Below are 18,124 nucleotides of genomic sequence, written 5' to 3'. Positions count from 1 at the left end.
AGCTGTCTGTTACGGGAGCTGCCTGCCCTCTACCTCCCTCACCTGAATACTTGCTGTTAAATCTTCCTGTCGCCAACCACCTCCCCTCTAGTCCCCCTTCCGCTTCCCCTTTCCTGACAACAGAGACTTCGCTTTTGCCTGGACCTCCCAACCTCCTCACTACCCCAGTTCAAGTCCTGGAATGGGTTACAGTGGGATAGCAGGGTGGGGGCGGGGGGAGGGCGGGAGGGGAACCTGCTCCAGGCCTCTCTCCTTATTTGCACTCTAAGCCCCACCCACACGCCATGAATCTAGGTATTCCTCTGAGATTAAGCCAGTTTTCAAACCTTACGTCCCCGCACCAGAAAATGCCCACTGTCTCGAGAGCATTCCTTGATGTGGGGGAGGACAGGGCTCTGGATTGCTGAATCTTGGGGCTGCCCTCTACCTCTTACATTGGCTTGAGCAAGGCATCTCACATTTCCAAGTCTGTTTCCTCACCTGTTCTATGGGACTTATGCTGTCTGCCTTATAAAGTTGTATTCTAGTTAATAAAAGATGTGAACGTAGGTATCACAGTGAATGCTCATTTCCCTTCCCCAGGAGGGACTAAGTTACAGAAAAGAAAAAACAGAGCTTTTTATCCTCCCTTACTTTTGTAAGCAGAGAAAATCTTAGAAAACCTAAATTACTCCCAAAGTGAAAGGTTGGTAGTAGTAGAAGAAACTGGAAAAGGGAAAGATCCCATGGAAAGGAACATGCAGACAATGGGGAGAAAGGGTGGCATGTCCAGGCCGCAGCTTTCTTGAGTAAAAGAGGCGACCTGCTGAGACTGCCCAGAATGTGGTGCTGGTGGTCTGCTTCCTCTCTGTGTCTCTCTCCTCCCCCAGTTCTGCCTCATAGAACCTGCATTCCCCCCTTGGCAGCTTTGCCTTTTCTGTTAGAAGCCCCTGTTTTTATGGAACCATCAGCAACTTGGAACAGCTGTAGCTCCAGCTGCCCCTCCAGGCTGAGGCTTTCTCAAGGCCGAGGTTCAGAGTATGTTTCCCTGGAAGCCTTGGCTCTCTAGGTGTTGGTTTCTTGTACTTTAAGATACCCTAATTGGTATATATTCTTAGGTATATTTTGGGTTATGTAAACTCTGACAGCTATTTATAATGTGAGTTTTACAATCAACCTGAAAAATAAATTGTTAGAAGACAGTTCCTGTATAATTGTGGGTTGCCTGTTCCTTTGTCTTTAGGGACCTGCATTCATGACTATGAGGCTTCCCAGGTGATGCTAGTGGTAAAGAACCCACCTGCCAGTTCAGGAGACATAAGAGGCTTGGGTTCGATCCTTGGGTCGAGAAGATCCTCTGGAGGAGGGCACGGCAACCTACTCTGGTATTCTTGCGTGGAGAATCCCATGGACAGAGGAGCCTGGCAGGCTACAGTCCATAGGGTTGCAGAGAGCTGGACATGACTGAAGCATGCAGGAACTAATTCATGATTATATTAGGAAGCTTTGTGTTCATCTAATATATTTTTGTCATGTGTTGTATTTACATGGCACAGGGGTTTATTCCAGCTAAGTTTGAGGCAGAATCCCACACTCCTAATTTCTGAAAATGAGATCTGAAGGGTGCCACTAACTTTCTAAATCCTGAGAGTAGCAGGCCTGCATGCCTTTGCTGGACTTCACTGTGCTTCTCTGTAGCTGCCAGTCCTGGAAGGGTTTTCAGAGCTGAATTCTGGAGCGTCTTACCCCAGACAGAGGATTAGAACTGGTGCTGGTTAGACCTCTTTGGGAGAGGTTTGACCTGGCTCCTGCCCTCCTAGCTGCTGGGCATTATCTAGGACCCTTCAGGACAGTTGCTCCCACTTTTTAGAAAGCTGTTCCTTATTCACCAAAACCCATTAAAAATTTTTAGAGCTGAAGAGACCATACACACTGAAGTTTACTTGGGCAAGGTTGCCACAAACAGGCTTGCATATAAAGTGTTTAAGATAAGAATCATCAGCTGAAAATAAATGAAAAATAGTGGTAGTAGTCAGTGTCCTTTTTGCTTTTGCCTGTGTGGGCTTGGGAGAGAAGTTATCTGGGTTTGCCCAAGGCTGGGAAGTAGATAGGAGGCTAGTCAGAGCCTGGGGGCAGGATCCATCTTCCAGGCTTGCTGTTGGGGTAACTTTACTGCCACCTGCTGGGAAGTAAGTGCAGGGGGACCTCTGGATCTCTTCCTGTGGATTCATAACTGTCCTGTTTGAATTCTATGACTTCGGATCTGTGGGGATGCATTTGGGATAATAAGGCAGGAAACAAGTGTGAGGTACGATCTTGCCCCTCAGAGGCCAGGCATAGGGACCATCAGAAAAAGTGGCCGTGCCTGCTTGGATGCTATGTCCAGAAGCAGTCCTTTGGACAGGGTAGTAAGAGGCCTGGCCTTGCCCAGCTTCAGCCTTAAACTGTTCACCCTGTCTTCTTTTTGGCGAAGAGTTTCATTGAGGTAGTTCTGGAGTGTCATATTTAGTATCATTTCATTTTAATCAATATTTTATATTATTCAGTGTTGATCTGTTTGAATTCTATCTGTAAAAATTGTTTTAACTTCGTGAGTTTTTTTGTTTCTGTTAGAACACTGTGCAGCATGATTTTAAGTTTTGGAAACTTGTCTGTGAAGGCCTTTAATTTCTTCAAAGTTGTTTAAAAATTAAAAGAAAAAACCTGGCTGCGTCAGGTTTTCATTGCATCATGTGGGATCTTTCATTGCAGCACATGGGCTCGCTGGTTGTGGCAAGCTGGTTTAGTTGCTCTGCGGTATGTGGGATCTTAGTTCCCAGACCAGGGACCGAACCCACGTTCCCTGCATTGCCAGGAGGACTCCTAAACAGGACCACCAGGGAACTCCCTCAAATGTTGTTTTAAAAAATCTTTATGAGTTTTAGTACATCCAAAACAAGAAATTATTTTTTAAAATTGACAGGCTTAAAAATTTTTTTTAACATAATGAAGTGAAATCTGAGGAAGTGAAGAAAAAGAGTTTAAGTAAAATATTCAGCAGGACAGTGGTTAATAGGCTAACCTCTTTGGGAGAGTGCTGACCTTTCCCAGGGCAAAGCCCGTTCCCACTTTCCTGCAGCCCTTCTCCATGTACAGCAGCTTCTTCCCTCTGTGAGACTGGGTCACAGCTGCTTATCAGTTCACCCTTGTGGTCCTGAAGCTGGGTTTTAGGATTAGTTTTGTAATTACTCTGGAGTCATTTTGAACACCTCTAGTACTTGTAGATTTGGAAACTGCCATGACCTAAACCACTGGTTTTACAGCTGGTAAACATTCTCATTACAACAGTTATGTTATTTTGGGTTTTCCGAGGGTTATTCAGCTCAGAGCTACTTTTGATAAACCTTTCTAGAAATAGTCTCTATGAACTTTTAAAGATTTTTATCTGTTTAGGAGGGTGAGCCTTCTGGAAAAAGAAAAGCAGAAGATGACGATAAAGCGAATAAAAAGCACAAGAAATACGTGATCAGTGATGAAGAGGAAGATGATGACGATTGAAGTACAAAATGTGAAAACTATATATATTTTACTGTACAGTTTGTTTTATAAATATGATGTAAACATGAGTTATTTTGATCAAAAGAAATTGATTTGCTTTTGACTAATTTTAATTATAATAAAAATTTTTAAAAAGCAAGTCTCTGTTCAAGGAATGGACTTCTTCCGAAGCAGGTTGATTTTGTTCATGCTTGACCCTGAATCTTAGCTTTTAGTGCATTCCTCCCAGGCCCTCCAAAGAACCTGGCCAAGGCCTAGTGAAAAAAGTGAGGCATTCTTCTGGGGTGCATAGTTTTCAAAAACTGGCACAAAAAGCTCCCATAATTGTATTCATCTGCTAGGGCTGCTATAACAAAGTACCACAAACTGGGAGACTTCAAACCATAGAAACGTATCCTCTCATAGTTCGGAAGCCTGAAGTCCTAAATCAAGGTGTCAGCCGAGCCATGCGCCCTCCAAAGGCTCTAGGCAAGACTCCTCTCCTGCGTTGCCTTAGCTTCTGGAGGCTTCCGGTGTTCCTTGGCTGGTAGCAGCATAATTCTAATCTCACCTCTATCTTCACATGGGTTGTTTCGCTGTGTGTCTGCTCTGCATTGCCAGATCCCACTCTCCTTTAAGGACATGCATTGGTAGGTTTAGGGTCAGCCCTCGTCCTGTGTCCACGCATCTTAATAGTTACATCTGCAAAGATCCTATTGGTAAATAAAATTGCATTCTGAGGTTCTGGTTGGATATGAATTTGGAAGGGTCCCTATTCAGCCCACTACAGTAATCAAGTTAAATAAAATTGTGATACAGCATTTTAAAAAATTAAAATTAATGCAAAAATATGATGGAGAAAGTGTCAAAAATTCACCTAAACATGATCTAGCAGGTCTGGGATTAGGGTAAGGCAAGTGACAGGAGTTGTACAAGTACAGAACTCCATGGATCATCTCTATTTAAAATTTAGATGTTTTGTTCAATGGGATTTTTTGTGGTTTAAAATGTATTGCAATATTATTTATCTTGATCACTGAGATTTTGGCACCCCTTATAGGCATGGCCCTGCTTTCTCACAGATGGTGACAGGCTTCAACAGTGAGCACTCCAAGAGAGCTGTTTTACCTTTTCTTGAGAGTACCTTTTATGGCTAGCACTAAAAGTCACATCAGAATCCACCACATTCTGTTCATTGGAAGTGAATCACTAATGTGAGCCCATATTCAGAGGGAGGGAAATCTGACTCCCCTTGATAGTAGAAATGGCTCAGTTAGATATATTTTAAATCTATAAGACACATATTTGTGTTTTCTACGGTGCCGTTCTATACAGACTCATCTTTCCATATGGACTAGGGCTGTTAATACAGCCCAGGAATGGTGGCTATGCATGGGAGGCTGTCCCTGAAACCTGGTTATAGAGACGTGACACTGAAAGAGAAGGTCCAGCTCACCTTTGTGTTACTTGCCTAACTCGCAAACCTGTAGCCCCTTTGCTATTGGCTTATCAAGTTGAAACTGATGTCTGGCCCCTGAGAGCCTTCATTTTTGACTCTGTCTTTTCTAGGACAACATAGTTTCTGTTTTTTTTTTACTAGTAGACACTTATGTGACAATGACTGAGCTCTTGGAGTCTCCCATCTCCAAACCTGCCCCTTCCATGCAGAGCTTGGCGGTGAAAGGTCAAGCCTCTGCAAGCATACTTCAGCTTTGCCAGCTGCCCCTGTTAGGGGGCGCTGGAGAGAACTGGGAGCCTGGATAACAACGAATAGATTACTCCTTCCTGTTTGCTTATAGAACTTCGTGGGGGCTTCCTGTTGAAGGGAGCCAACCAGGACTTGTTCACCTCAGCTGAGGCAGTTTATACCCACAGCTGCTCAGTCCAGTTTGCAGTTTTACGAAAACTTGAGGAGCCAGCTTCGTTGTACTCCTGAGAGACATCAGTGCCTGCCGAACACTTCTCTTCCTCAGGTATGAGTTTCAGCTCCAGGGGGCTCTGTTATACGTTTTTAAGTTTAGGAATAATTACATTTTCCCTTTGTTCCCTTATCTCTAGGGGTGGAAGTGGCTCTCTGAATTTGCTACTTTTGTCACCCCTTTAGGAATTCTCTTTGTATTTCTTGTAACCAAAATCAACAGCTTTAAACCTAATTGCGATTAAAAAAAAATACTAAAATGTATCTGTATAAACAACTGGTATGTTTTCTGTGGCCCAACTTGGACCTGAGTGGTAGTCCAGGAAGCAAATCCTCAAAGATGAAGTGCATGGGTTGGTTTGGGTTTGAATGCAGGTCCGAGTTCCTCGCCAAAGGGAAATGGTGCTGCCTTGGCCTCATGATGAATCCGATTATCCCCTGTGGTTGAGGGCTCAAGTGGCTGCTATACTTGTTAGGCAGTCCTGATGACTAAGGACTGGTATGGGGTGCATGCTTCTGAGTGCCCTGGAGCACTTACTAGAAAGTTTACAAGCTTAGGTTAACTTTTTTTTTTAATTGAAGAATTGATTTACAGTGTTAATTTCTGCTGTATAGCAAAGTATTTCAGTTATACGTATATGTTCTTTTGTATATTCTTATTCATTATGATTTGTCACAGGATGGGAATATCTGTTTGGATTCAGACGAAGGTGAAAAACAAAGTCTGTAGTCTCTCTGAGCCTCCCTTGCCTGTGAGAAGCAGTTTGCCTCCCTATGTCTGAGGAAACTATTAATAGAGTTTTTTTTTTTTTAATATATAGTTGATTTATTAGTTTCAGGTGTACAAAAATAGTGATTTGAATATTTTTTATAGATTATGCTCCATTTAAAGTTGTGAAATGTTGGCCATGTTTCATGTGCTGCACACTATATCCTTGTAATCTATTACTTTATACACAGTAGTTTGTTCGTCTTAATTCCCTGCCCCTATTTTGTCCCTCCCCGCTCCCCTCTCCCTGCTGGTAACCAGTAGTTTGTTTTCTATGTCTGTGAGTCTGTTTGTTTTGTTATATTCACTGGTTTATTTTTCAGATTCCACATATAAGTCATACTGTATCTGTGGTCATCTGACTTATTTCACTAATAAGCATAGTACCCTCTAGGTCCGTCTCTGCTGTTGCAAGTGACAGAGTTCCATTCCTTTTTTATGGCTGAGTAGGATTTCATTAGATATATATATTCACACCGTATCTTTTTTTAAATCCATTTATCTGTTGATGGACTGGTTGCTTCGATATCTTGGCTATTGTAAATATTGCTTAAATATTACAATAATAAATATTATAATATTTATTGTAAATATTGTACCTTGGGGTACATGTATCTTTTTAAATTAGGATTTCTGTTTTTTTCAGATATAAACCAAGGAGTACAATTACGAGATGGTAGTTTTATTTTTAGTTTTTTTTAAAAATTACTTATTTTTGGCTGTGCTGGGTCCTCATTCCTCTGTGGGCTTTTTTCTCTAGTTGAGGTGAGTAGGGGCTACTCTCCAGTTGTGGTGCATGGGCTTCTCAGTGTGGTAGCTTCTCTTCTTGCACAGGACAGGCTCTAGGGTGCGTGGGCTCAGCAGCTGCAACTTGTGGGCTCCAGAGCACAGGCTCAGTATTTGTGGCACACGGGCATAGTTGCTCTGCAGCCTGTAGGATCTTCCTGGATCAGGGATTGAAACCATGTCTCCTGCATTGGAAGGCAGATTCATCACCTCTGAGCCACCAGGGACGCCCCTACTTTGAGTTTTCTGAGCAACCGCCATACTATTTTTCATAGTGGCTGCACCAGTTTACATTCTCCACAACAGCATGCAAGGGTCTCTCTTTCTTCGCATTCTCACTGATACTTGCTATCTACAGACTTTTTGATGGTAGCTATTCAGTGAGGTGGTATCTTACTGGGGTTTTGATTTCTATTTTGAATGATTAGGAGCGTTGAGCATCTTTTCATGTGCCTCTTGAACATCTCTGTGTCTTTTTTGCAAAAATGTCTATTAATGTCTTCTGCCCATTAATTAATTTCTTTTTATATTGAATTGGATGACCTGTTTTTATTAACCTCTTATTGGTCATATCGTTTGCAAATATTTTCTCCCATTCAGTAGGTTGTGAAACTAGTCTTCTTGCTTGAAAATCCTGTAATAACATCACTTGGGTCAGTTTTCATTCTCCGCGAGAACCACTCAGCTGAGTGCTGTCTTACCCAATTTTTACCAATAGATCCATCACTAGGATCTTATATACTGGCAAAGAAAGCATAAACTTCAACTGAAGAAGAAATAATTTATACATCAAAACAATTGCAAGGTTTTGATAATACATATGGGCAAAAGCCTGGGGAATATGTGGGAAAGTGGATTCTAAGAATGTGAGATGAAAAAACACTTGACTACCTTGGGCCAAATTTACTGATATGGGTGCACTTATATATTCTGGACATGGTTCTGTACTTGATTGGTTAACTAAGAACACTCAGGGGTGGCCTACATTTAATGAAGTTGAGATACCAAAGCTTCCCTGGCATTGTGCAGAGGGAATCCAAAAACAGGGAGACAGGAGTGTCGAAGTAGACATGTCTTGTATGATCTGCATACCACCCCTCACCTTCCCCAGCTACATTCCCTGAGAGGGCCAGCTTAAAATAAACATTTCATATATCTCACAGTCCTAAGGGTCAGGAGTGGTGTAGCCCTGGCCCAGGGTCTCTCACAAGGCTTTAGTCAGGATGTTGGCTCATCCAACACTGAGTCAGGTTGTTATCTCAGGCTGAAGGATCCTTTTCCAGGATGGCTCACTCTCATGGTGCTTGGGCGGGGGGACTCAGTTTCTCGCCACATGAGCCTCTCCATGGCAGTTTGTGTGTCTTCACATCGTGGTAGCTGGCTTCCTCCAGGGCAAGTGACCCAAGGGAGAAAGTGAGGCAGAAAGGCCATGACGTCATGCTGAGCCTTGGAAGTGAAGCTGTATTCTGTTGATCACGTAAACCAACCATGAGGCCTGTTGGAGGGGACTGCACAAGGGCAAGCATACCAGAGGCGGGAACCCCTGGGCTCCACCTTGAAACCTGGCCTTCACAGCAACTTGACTTCCACCAACTAACCCCCATTTTCCTTCTCTGTAGTCACTCCTGCTCGTTAGGCTTCTGAGGCCCAGGCTTATGGAGCCAGTTTCAGGATGGCTTAATAGAAATTTGGTTTATGAATCTTGGAAATATAGTGAAATGATGGGCCAAGAACTATGTGAAGAACTTCAGTCAAGAGAAATTAATTAATACAATGCATTCTTTCCCAACATTGAAGATTATAGTGGGACAATGGATCTGTTTGGAGACATAGATGACATTTCTTCAGACAGTGATGGGGATAATCAACCACCCATTCAAAAACAGCCTGTTAAAGTAAGTACAAATCTCAACTGAGCCTATTGTTCAAAGCTAAGAAAAAAGTTTCACAGGCTGATGGGCCTGACTCTCTCATATAGAGAGTCTGGAACATCTGATGAATAGGTGACTTTCTTAGCTATGTTGGGAATTTCTGGATATTAAAGGGCATAGAAGGAATTGCTCAGAATGAATTTGATGCCAAACTTTAGGGGCTAGACTGTGAGGACTCATAATTTGAAAACCTTTGATTCAAAAGCTTTTCTTACTCAAACTTGTGCAGAGAAGTGTGTACTATTTGACATTTTTCTCTGATTTTAATAGTTACTTAGTATTGAAGTGTTGTATAATTTCACACTTGTGTTGCTAAATATCTTATGAAAACTAGGTATGTCAACATTTTTTTCTGGTAATGCAGGCTGACAGGCCTTGTTTTACATGGTGGTTTGGGGGGAGTAGGATAGAAAGGATGAAATTTTGAGGTGAGGCTGGAGGGGCTGCTGACTACTTTATCTCTGAAGTGGTTTCTAAATTTACTTCCTGTCAAACCTGCATCTGGCTGTTGCGGAAGGACAGCTAGGGCATTTCTAATGTCACCTCAAGCTCTCACATTCTGATTCCTTCCTTAGGATGGATGTGGAGTGCCTCAGAACCAGCAGGAGGAAGAGCCGATTTCTGAAACCAAAATAGAAGTAGAAATTCCTAACATCAACTCTGATTTAGGAAATGAATTATACTTTGTTAAACTACCCAAATTTCTCAGCATAGAATCCAAGTAAGAGGACTGATTTAAAGTATTATTTTTCCTGCAAGATATTGAGTAAAAGTATGTGGACTATAAATGTTCTTGTTTGTAATGCGTTGGCTAATCACAGAGGTGGGAGGTGGGAGATTTTTCATGTAACTCTGAAAAAATTAAATTTAGGGTGTGCTATGGTAGAAAATGATGAATTTACTGGCATGAGAAAGCTTTACTGCTAATAATTCTTTTAGCATTTTGGCACTTTCTTATCCTTGAGCAGATATCATAGCTGATGAAGATGGTTTTTATTCTCATAAAAGCTGAAAATTTGGTAAACGAAGGTGAGAAAGTTTGCTGGAACAATCACAAAAGTTCAGTGCAAAAGCCATTGTGAATCTAGAAAAGATGATGATATTTGAAAACAAAATAGTGTGGCTGGGCATCATGATGGTTCACAAGTGCAAGCTCTTGTGCAATTAAACATGACACCTTTCTTAAAAAATGTGAAAAGGCAGATCATGTGTCACCTATACTTTAGAGGACTATTTCACCAAACAAGAAAACAATTAAAAAGCTAATTTGCATACTTCTTTGAAGTTTTACTTGAAGTTATTTGTCTACTGTGATTTTTTTTAACATTGGTACATGTTATAAAGACTATTATTTTATATTCATACTAAAGATGGCTAATATATTAAAAAACAATTTTTAGGCCTTTTGATCCTCAGTATTATGAAGATGAATTTGAAAATAAGAAAATGCTTGATGAAGAGAGAACCAGGTTAAAATTAAAGGTACCATTCCACACTTTATTTTTTTTTTAAGCTTTTTATAAAATAAAACACAGGGATAACAGTTTGAGATGAATTTACAAAATGATCTTTATGTTTATTTTTTGATCAATAAATACCTGTTTAGAATGAGGAATTAAATGTCTTTTCAGAATATTTTTAGGAGAGAAGGAACATATCCTTTTTAAAAAATTGTTGTAGAATTATCACTTTTCTAACCTTTGGCAGTTGTAATTTTTTGACAGCAGTCAAGATAAGAATTCTTGAAAATTGTTAGCTACTTCCTTCAGGATAAATAATAATATAGCTAGATAAACAACACTGCCCCTCCAATTTTTATCATGGATAGATCTGAGCTGCTTCCCATAGTAAAAATATCTCAGACTCTTTATGGAAATTCAGCTTATGCACAGAGAAGAAGTCTTGTCATTAGGGGGTCCCCCTTGAGAAGACCTGGAAAGCAAAACCCTACTATTGCTCTCACAGGAATGGCATTGTCTTTAACCGGGTATGGAATGAGCATTTGCCAGAGGCCACAGTGGTAGCCATTCTTATACTACTTTTGTAATTTGGAGTGTCTCACCATATGGGTAAAGCAAAAGTCTCAGGTTTTAATTTATTATTACTGAATTTTTTTAAAAAAATTAACGCTCAGAGCTTTCTTTCCTACTGGGCCTTTCTTTAGTCCTTTCATTGGGTTCATAACCCTTCAAGTGGGGCTGCAATAGAAATCTGAGTTATAACCTCCTACCTCATATGGGCCCTAAGTTTTTGCTTCCACTGCCATGAGGTGGAGCTCAGAAAAGATTAAAACAGAACGTCTGGTGAGTTTAACCAGTGTCTCTAGGTATCTGTAGTAGGAGGGTTTCCATGTTGCCTAATCATCTATTTTTCGGTGAGCTTATTTTCTCACCACCTCTGAATTCTTGGCATGTGATTATAAATCACTTGAGAAGAAAAGAACATGCAGTCAGTAATACTGGTTTTGTATGTGAAAGTGTTAGTTGATCAGTCATGTCTCCTTGCGATCCCATGAACTGTAACCCATCAGACTCCTCCGTCCATGGGATTCTGCAGGCAAGAATACTGGAGTGGGTTGCCACACTCTTCTCCAGGGCATCTTCCTTACCCAAGCATTGAATCCAGGTCTCCTGCACTGCAGGCAGATTCTTTACCAGCTGGTTTTGTATGCCTTTGTGTTTTATATCAGATAGAAAATACTATACGATGGAGGATACGCCAGAATAAAGACGGAGTTAAAATTAAAGAAAGCAATGCTCGGATAGTCAAGTGGTCGGATGGAAGGTGAGTACAGACCTGAGGAGTATGGCAACACCCAGAGGGAGGCCTGGAATGAATGAAGTTTTCTGTGTAGGACCATATTTGGGGATCTTTTTTCATTACGGAATTAACAAAATCTAGGCCTCTTAGATCGCATATTAAAAAGCAGAGACATTACTTTGCCAACAAAGGTCCGACTAGTCAAAGCTTTGGTTTTTCCAGTAGTCATGTATGGATGTGAGAGTTGGACTATAAAGAAAGCTCAGTGTCAAAGAATTGATGCTTTTGAACTGTGGTGTTGTAAAAGACTCTTGAGAGTCTCTTGGACAGCAAGGAGATCCAACCAGTCCATCCTAAAGGAAATTAGTTCTGAATATTCATTGGACAGACTGATGCTGAAGCTGAAACGCCAATACTTTGGCCACCTGATGGGAACAACTGACTTATTTGAAAAGACCCTGATGCTGGGAAAGACTGAAGGTGGGAGGAGAAGGGGATGACAGAGGATGAGATGGTTGGATGGCATTGCCGACTCAATGGACGTGAGCTTGAGCAAGCTCTGGGAGTTGGTGATGGACAGGGAGGCATGGCGTGCTGCAGTCCATGGGGTTGCAAAGAGTAGGACATGACTGAGTGACTGAACTGAACTGAGGCTCCTGGCATTATCTGGGAAACCTGGGAGAAATAAACAGGGTTGAGGTCACAGTGCTGTGCCGGGAGACTCTAGACATAGACCCAAGAAGTAATCAAATTCACAGTATCTACCTTAACGAGATGAAAACCTAGTATCAGAGCCCATACGTGACCATTAGACATTATAGATTGGTATGTTTGAAAAAACGATTTCTATTTTACTAATGAAGTCGTAGAGACTGGGAAATGATAAAACAATTAGATTTCAAGTTGAAAGGAAGATGGATTTTACCACCTTTTACTTTGAAAGGAGGTAGGTTAGTTGTTTCTAGTATCTTTTGTCTGTCTTAAATCTTCAGTATGGGGACAGGATCCTGCAGTTCCATAGCATTTTAAGAATTGCTAACAGGGTAGAGGAGACTTCCCTGGTAGCTCATGATAAAAAAACCCACCTGCCAATGCAGGAGATGCAGGTTTGACCCCTGGGTTGGGAAGATCCCCTGTAGAAGGAAATGGCATGCACTCCAGTGTTCTTGCCTGGAGAATCCCATGGAGACTGGCGGGCTACAGTCCATGGGGTTGCAAAGAGTCGAGCACAACTTAATGACAAAACAGCATGACAGAATGGAAGCTATAGGATTTGTTAACTATCCATCCTAATAACTGAACTATTTCTGTTTCCAGCCTGTCCCTACATTTAGGCAACGAGGTGTTTGATATCTACAAGGCCCCGATGCAGGCCAATCACAACCACCTGTTCATCAGGGAAGACACTGGTCTGCAGGGACAAGCCGTCTTTAAGTCCCAACTCACCTTCAGGTAACTATTCATAGTGACCTATTGCTGCTTGGCAGTTTGAGCAACAGGTTAGAGAGGCTGGATGTGCAAAGAGCCTGACTGACGTGATGTTGAAGTGCAGCTCCCCAAGGCCCATGGTCTGGTTCCCATGCCATTTTTCACCTTTGCAACAAGTTCCTGTCTCTCAGGGAGCCAGTTCATGCTATGGAAACCAACACGAGGCTGCTGTCTAAACCAGAAGACCAGTTATTAATTCACATTGATCGGCACACCTGGTAAGAGGCCTGAACTGTCTGTGCCACTCTGCTGGTCAGCACATCCCTTCTCTTCAGGGCCTTTGACCTGGGAAGCCGGCTGACTCCAAGCATGCTCTCGGTGTGTGCACGTGCCAGAGGAGAGGGCTGTGGGTGCTGATGTTACTGTCCGCTGCTGTTTGCTGTTGCTGTGATTGCCTGCAAATGTTCTTAGTAGATAGTGAGTCGTTTTTGTCTGTTTCCCGCAGACCTCATGCTACAGACTATGCCACACATAAAAAGGTGACCCTGCCACTTGCTAGTAGATGCTCAAGGATGCAGACGATTAGAATCTTACCAGTGGTGGGTCCTGATCCTGAATGCCAGCGTGTAGAGTTGATTAAGGTATGTTGACTGAGCTTTTATCCTAGGATTGTTTGGGAGCATTAAGAACTGAGCTTTTCAGAATATTAAATCATCTTATTGTCACAGTCATTTTATCTCTTGTAGTTATCAGGGAGCCAGCTTAAGCTTCCAAGTGTGTGGTTAACCACAGAAATGGTCATAGTCAATGGGCCAGTGGTGAGACACAGCAATCCAGACACTCATGTGTTCTCTCTCCAATCTGTGAGCTCTCAGAGGAAAACTGACAGTTTTTAAAAAAACATAAACTTTGACACGTATCATTAAGCTGTGTTAGCCAGAGGGAAGGTGATGTAGGAAGGTCAGAAGGACATTTCTTAAAAAAAGGAAAAAAAGGACATTCCTGACTCAGTCAACACTGGCCCTACCCGTGGAACCCAACATGTGGAAGCCAGCTGGATGGAAGGGAACAAGGGCTCTACTTTGGGACTCAGGGACCCTCCCCACCAGCACCCCCCTCATCCTCCTGTTAGCTGTGGGGAGTGCCCTGGGTTGACGGCCCCAGGCAGGAATATCTGGCTGCCATGGTAATCTGGTGGAGCCTGGGCAAGTCAGGTGTGTCTCAGGGTGAAGAGAACCTGCCTCCCTCAGGCATCTGCTGGGCATGGACGAGGCTCCTCAGGCTGGTCGTGCCCTCTGGACTGTTCCTGGCAGCAGAGGGGACGCTGCAGCTCCCAAGGCCATGCCCGTGCCAGTTGTGATGGGGAGGTTGATGTGAGGGAGCCTTCTGCCTGTCCACCCTGTGGTGTCTTCATGCCTTAGAACTGAACATGGCGACGACCGTGTGTGGTAACAGAGGTGTGAAACGGAGAGAACTCACCCTGAGGACATAGGAGCGGGTGTTATCCTGGGCAAGGCATTTTCATGTTCTTTAGTTTCAAGTGAGCACTAAGTGAATTCATTTTTTTAAAGTCTTTACAGAAAGAAGCAGCACGTTTGAGGGCTTCTGCTCACCAGGAGACAATCCGTCTGCAGAAGCAGGGGGGCCCCAGTGCCCCCTACCAGGACCCCAACAGTGACGAGGAGGGTGAAGCCGTCGAAAACCACGACCAAGGGGGACGCGGAGGTGAGTGTGGTGACCACTGAGTGTCTGTCCTGCTGTCATTCACTGAAGACAATGCAAAGGCCTTTGCTCCAGTTTCTGTTAGGACCACTTTCTCAACATGAAAAGTTGGCTGGGAAAATAAGGCACCCCCATAATTAAGAAAATCAACCAAATAATTTATGTCCTCATGGTAAAAAATGTATAAAAGGCAGTTTGCCTGATTGTATAATTAAGGACCCAGTGTTAAACTTTGTAGTTTTAAAAAATGTGTGTGTGCAGCCCTTCAGGTATTTAAAAGTGATCAGTCTCTCTGAGGGAAAAAAAATCTCTCCAATATATAAGTCATTTAAGCATGTTTGAAAGCTGTATGTATCTCTTCATGAAAACTTTAAAAAAAAAAGGTTGGTGTCTCAACAAAGGGAAATATACAGTGGGAAGTAACAACATTCAACAGTAAACAAAAAAATTTTCAGGAATAAATGAGTCTTCATCTTTGAAGGTCAGTCCCATATCTAAAGTCCTCAAATTTGCTTTCAGAGGAAGGGACCAGAATCTATTCTCCAGAGAGTGATGAGGGACAAGATGAAGATGGGGCTCAAAGATCACTGACAGCAAAGAAACTCACCACTGATGAGGTAAAACCAAATTTATTCAATCTGAAGGGGGTTGTTCTGTAGCCACAAGCCGACTCCCGGAATAAGGAGCTCACAGCCCAGGAGCAGACAGGTGTCTACACATCGCCCTACACCTCGGTGAGATGAATGCGGTAACAAGCCTAAGGCGTGGCCCAGAGGAACGCCTGACACCTGTGTGCAGCGGGAGGCAGCCAGAACAGTCACCTCCTGTTGGACGCTGAAGGAAGTGTTAGGGTGGGTGTGCCAGTGGACAGAAAGGCCTGTGAGAAAAGACGTGTGGCTGAGACCCCAGGGCCCAACTAGAGAACTAGAAGTAGTTCAGTGAAATAGGTCAAGGGGCCTCTCACGATCACCAGGAGCATAATAATAGCGCAGGGTTATTTCTTTTCCATGTTATTAAAATTATCTATTTTATTTCCTTTTCCACTTAAAGATCACAAGAAAATTTCAGTCTTAATTACACAAAGTGACTCACTCTGTTGTTGCCATTGTACCATATTCATTTATCCAGTGTTTTCTGAACACATAACACACTCCACTATGGGTCTTGAGTTACAGGTCAGAGAAAACATTTCAGTAACAGAAATGGCTCTTACTATGTAAAAGAAGCACTCATTTTTCATGTGGAAAAAATCTATTTAAAACTTGGAAACCATACTGAAAAAAGCACATAAAACACAAGCAGTCCTTTAAAAAAAAATCAACAGGCTTTAAAATAGTGAATTTTAGATAGAGAAAGTGAAGTACTGAGGAAGCAGAGGAACATATTTCAAGTAGTAATGAGGGGAATCCACACCAAAACAGAGTGACGTGTTCCTTGGCCTTGAACGCTGGAAGTCTGGGCTCCCCTTGTCTGACCTGTCTGTGGACAAGGTCATTATTGGGGGGTCGAGTTCTAACTTGAAAGGCTGGCTCCCCCATCAGCTCAGAACTACTTAAGACAGAATTTCCAGAAACATTCCGTATTGAATTTTACACCTTCTCTCGTTATCTGTTCAGATGAACCCTCCAGAAAGAGGAAAGCAGAGGGTGAAGAGGAAGAGGATGACTGAAGCATAAAACGTGTACTCACTATAAATGTGGTTTTCAACTGCTTGCTTTAAAACAATGATGAAATGACTTGGGATTGAAGTGAGGAACTGAGTTCCTTTTGCATAATCCTAGTTGTGGTTTTAAAATGTTTGGAAGCAAGTCTGTGACTTTAGAAAATCCATTGTTCCCAGGTGAGACCATTTTGGTAACAGTTTGTGCTGTGTCTTGGGTTTTCTTCGTCAGAGCAAGCATAGCACAAGAGAGCTCACTGGAGACTCAACGCTTTGTTACGTGCCGTATGGGCCTTACCAGTTCTAATCCTCAGAACAACTCAAAGGGCTGCTGCTGTTCTCATATTACAGATATGGAAGCTAAGTTAGAACTTAAGACTTCTAACCAAAGCTTTTTCTTCTCAAGTTTAAAAAAAAAGCATTTTTGAGACAAGGATCAGGAACTTATCTGCACAGCCATCATACTGCTGAGCAGGTCTATTACTGATCTTAGGGAGACAGACATCCAAAACCCTGGAGAAAAATGGTCACCAGAAGTTTAGAGGGAAAAAAGAGCAATGGGAAACAAAATACTAGATTTGACTTCTAGCTTTTTGACTAGTGCGGTAGCTGGAACATAATGGGTACATAAAGTTTTTTTGGTACAGCAAAGTGACTCAGTTATACACACATAAACGTGCTTTTTCATATTTTTTCATACTTTTCCATTATGGTTTGTCACAGGATATAGTCCTCTGTGTTGTTCATCCATCCTGTATATAGTAGGATGTCTGTTTTTGTGCCAGTACCACACTGTTTTGGTCACTATAGCCTTGTAGTATTATCTCAAGTCTGGGAGGGTTATGCCTCCTGCTTTGTTTTTTTCCCTCAAGACTGCTTTGACAATTCTGGGTCTTTTATAGTTCTCTATAAATATTAGGGTTATTTGTCTTAATTCTGTGAAAAATGAAATGTGTTAATTTGATGGGGATTGCATTAGATCTATAGGTTAGGTTGGCTATTCTTTATAGAGGTGGCCTTGAGTCTTTGCTACTTTAGCAACAGGACTAGGGCTAAAGCTGGGCTGAGCCTAGAGGCCACCAACCCTTGCAGACATGCTGGAAAGCTTAATATTTGGTCCCTAAAGGAGTGAGGTGCCATTGGCTGAGCAAGAAGGCACTCTCCCCACGGCTACAGCTCCTGTCTCCAGGGCCACTCAGAGGAGCTGAAGTTAATTGACAACTGAAGCACCCAAGCCTCTGACTCACCAAAGGGGACAGGCATCAAGGCTTCCCACATGTGAACGTAAGCCCAACAGCCATTCTTGGAAAGCCAGCCAATACTAAAGATTCAAGAGAAATTTCTTTATTCCTTAAGTTTCAAAGTTGAATTATTTGATATTTATCCCTAAAAGTTTCCTCAAACCCATTACACGTTTCACTGATTTTCTCTTTTGGTTGGTGGATTTAGGTGACTGATAAGCAATATCTTTGCTTTACCTTAGAAATAATCTCTAATAGGAGGATTGGCTCCGCTCAGGCCCAGACGCACTCTATCATAGGTCCCTCTTTCTATTTGTCAACTCAGTTTAAAAAAAACAACAACTCAATTTGACTTTATGGACAGACCAGGCTGAGTACTGATGGTATGAGACTGAACCATATGAACTTGCTGCT

The 18,124-nt window shown here is 42.3% G+C and overlaps 2 protein-coding genes across 5 annotated transcripts in view; both read left to right on the top strand.

Annotated features, from left to right (window-relative positions):
* The window catches only part of LOC138072805 (RNA polymerase-associated protein LEO1), a 32,344-nt gene extending 28,785 nt beyond the window's left edge, over nucleotides 1–3,559 (top strand). For 3 of the 4 annotated variants that reach the window (XM_068963996.1, XM_068963993.1, XM_068963994.1), the window contains one exon: nucleotides 3,412–3,559. In XM_068963996.1, the coding sequence (XP_068820097.1) occupies nucleotides 3,412–3,516 (105 nt within the window). In that variant the 3' untranslated portion in view covers nucleotides 3,517–3,559. The remainder of the gene's footprint in view (nucleotides 1–3,411) is intronic. The other variant, XM_068963995.1, reaches the window with a different exon arrangement.
* Nucleotides 3,560–8,779: 5,220 nt separating this feature from the next.
* LOC138096263 (RNA polymerase-associated protein LEO1-like) lies at nucleotides 8,780–16,485 on the top strand. Its single transcript, XM_068992388.1, has 10 exons — nucleotides 8,780–8,863; nucleotides 9,475–9,620; nucleotides 10,300–10,381; nucleotides 11,589–11,683; nucleotides 12,977–13,111; nucleotides 13,593–13,728; nucleotides 14,668–14,812; nucleotides 15,329–15,426; nucleotides 15,469–15,543; nucleotides 16,426–16,485. Exons 1-10 carry the CDS (start codon nucleotides 8,780–8,782, stop codon nucleotides 16,483–16,485), a joined length of 1,056 nt encoding a protein of 351 aa, XP_068848489.1.
* The last annotated feature ends 1,639 nt before the right edge of the window (nucleotides 16,486–18,124 follow it).

Source organism: Capricornis sumatraensis, chromosome 2 (genome assembly GCF_032405125.1).
Source record: "Capricornis sumatraensis isolate serow.1 chromosome 2, serow.2, whole genome shotgun sequence".
NCBI lineage: Eukaryota > Metazoa > Chordata > Mammalia > Artiodactyla > Bovidae > Capricornis > Capricornis sumatraensis.
Note: the sequence above shows the minus strand (reverse complement) of the source record. Positions and strands in the feature narration are given on the sequence as shown.

Bases quoted from the DNA above. Each gene is read 5' to 3' on its own strand.
- LOC138096263 (XM_068992388.1), top strand. From the start codon at position 8,780: ATGGATCTGTTTGGAGACATAGATGACATTTCTTCAGACAGTGATGGG. The intron at 9,621-10,299 runs GTAAGAGGACTG...AACAATTTTTAG, and splicing joins TTTCTCAGCATAGAATCCAA to GCCTTTTGATCCTCAGTATT. The intron at 10,382-11,588 runs GTACCATTCCAC...GTTTTATATCAG, and splicing joins GAACCAGGTTAAAATTAAAG to ATAGAAAATACTATACGATG.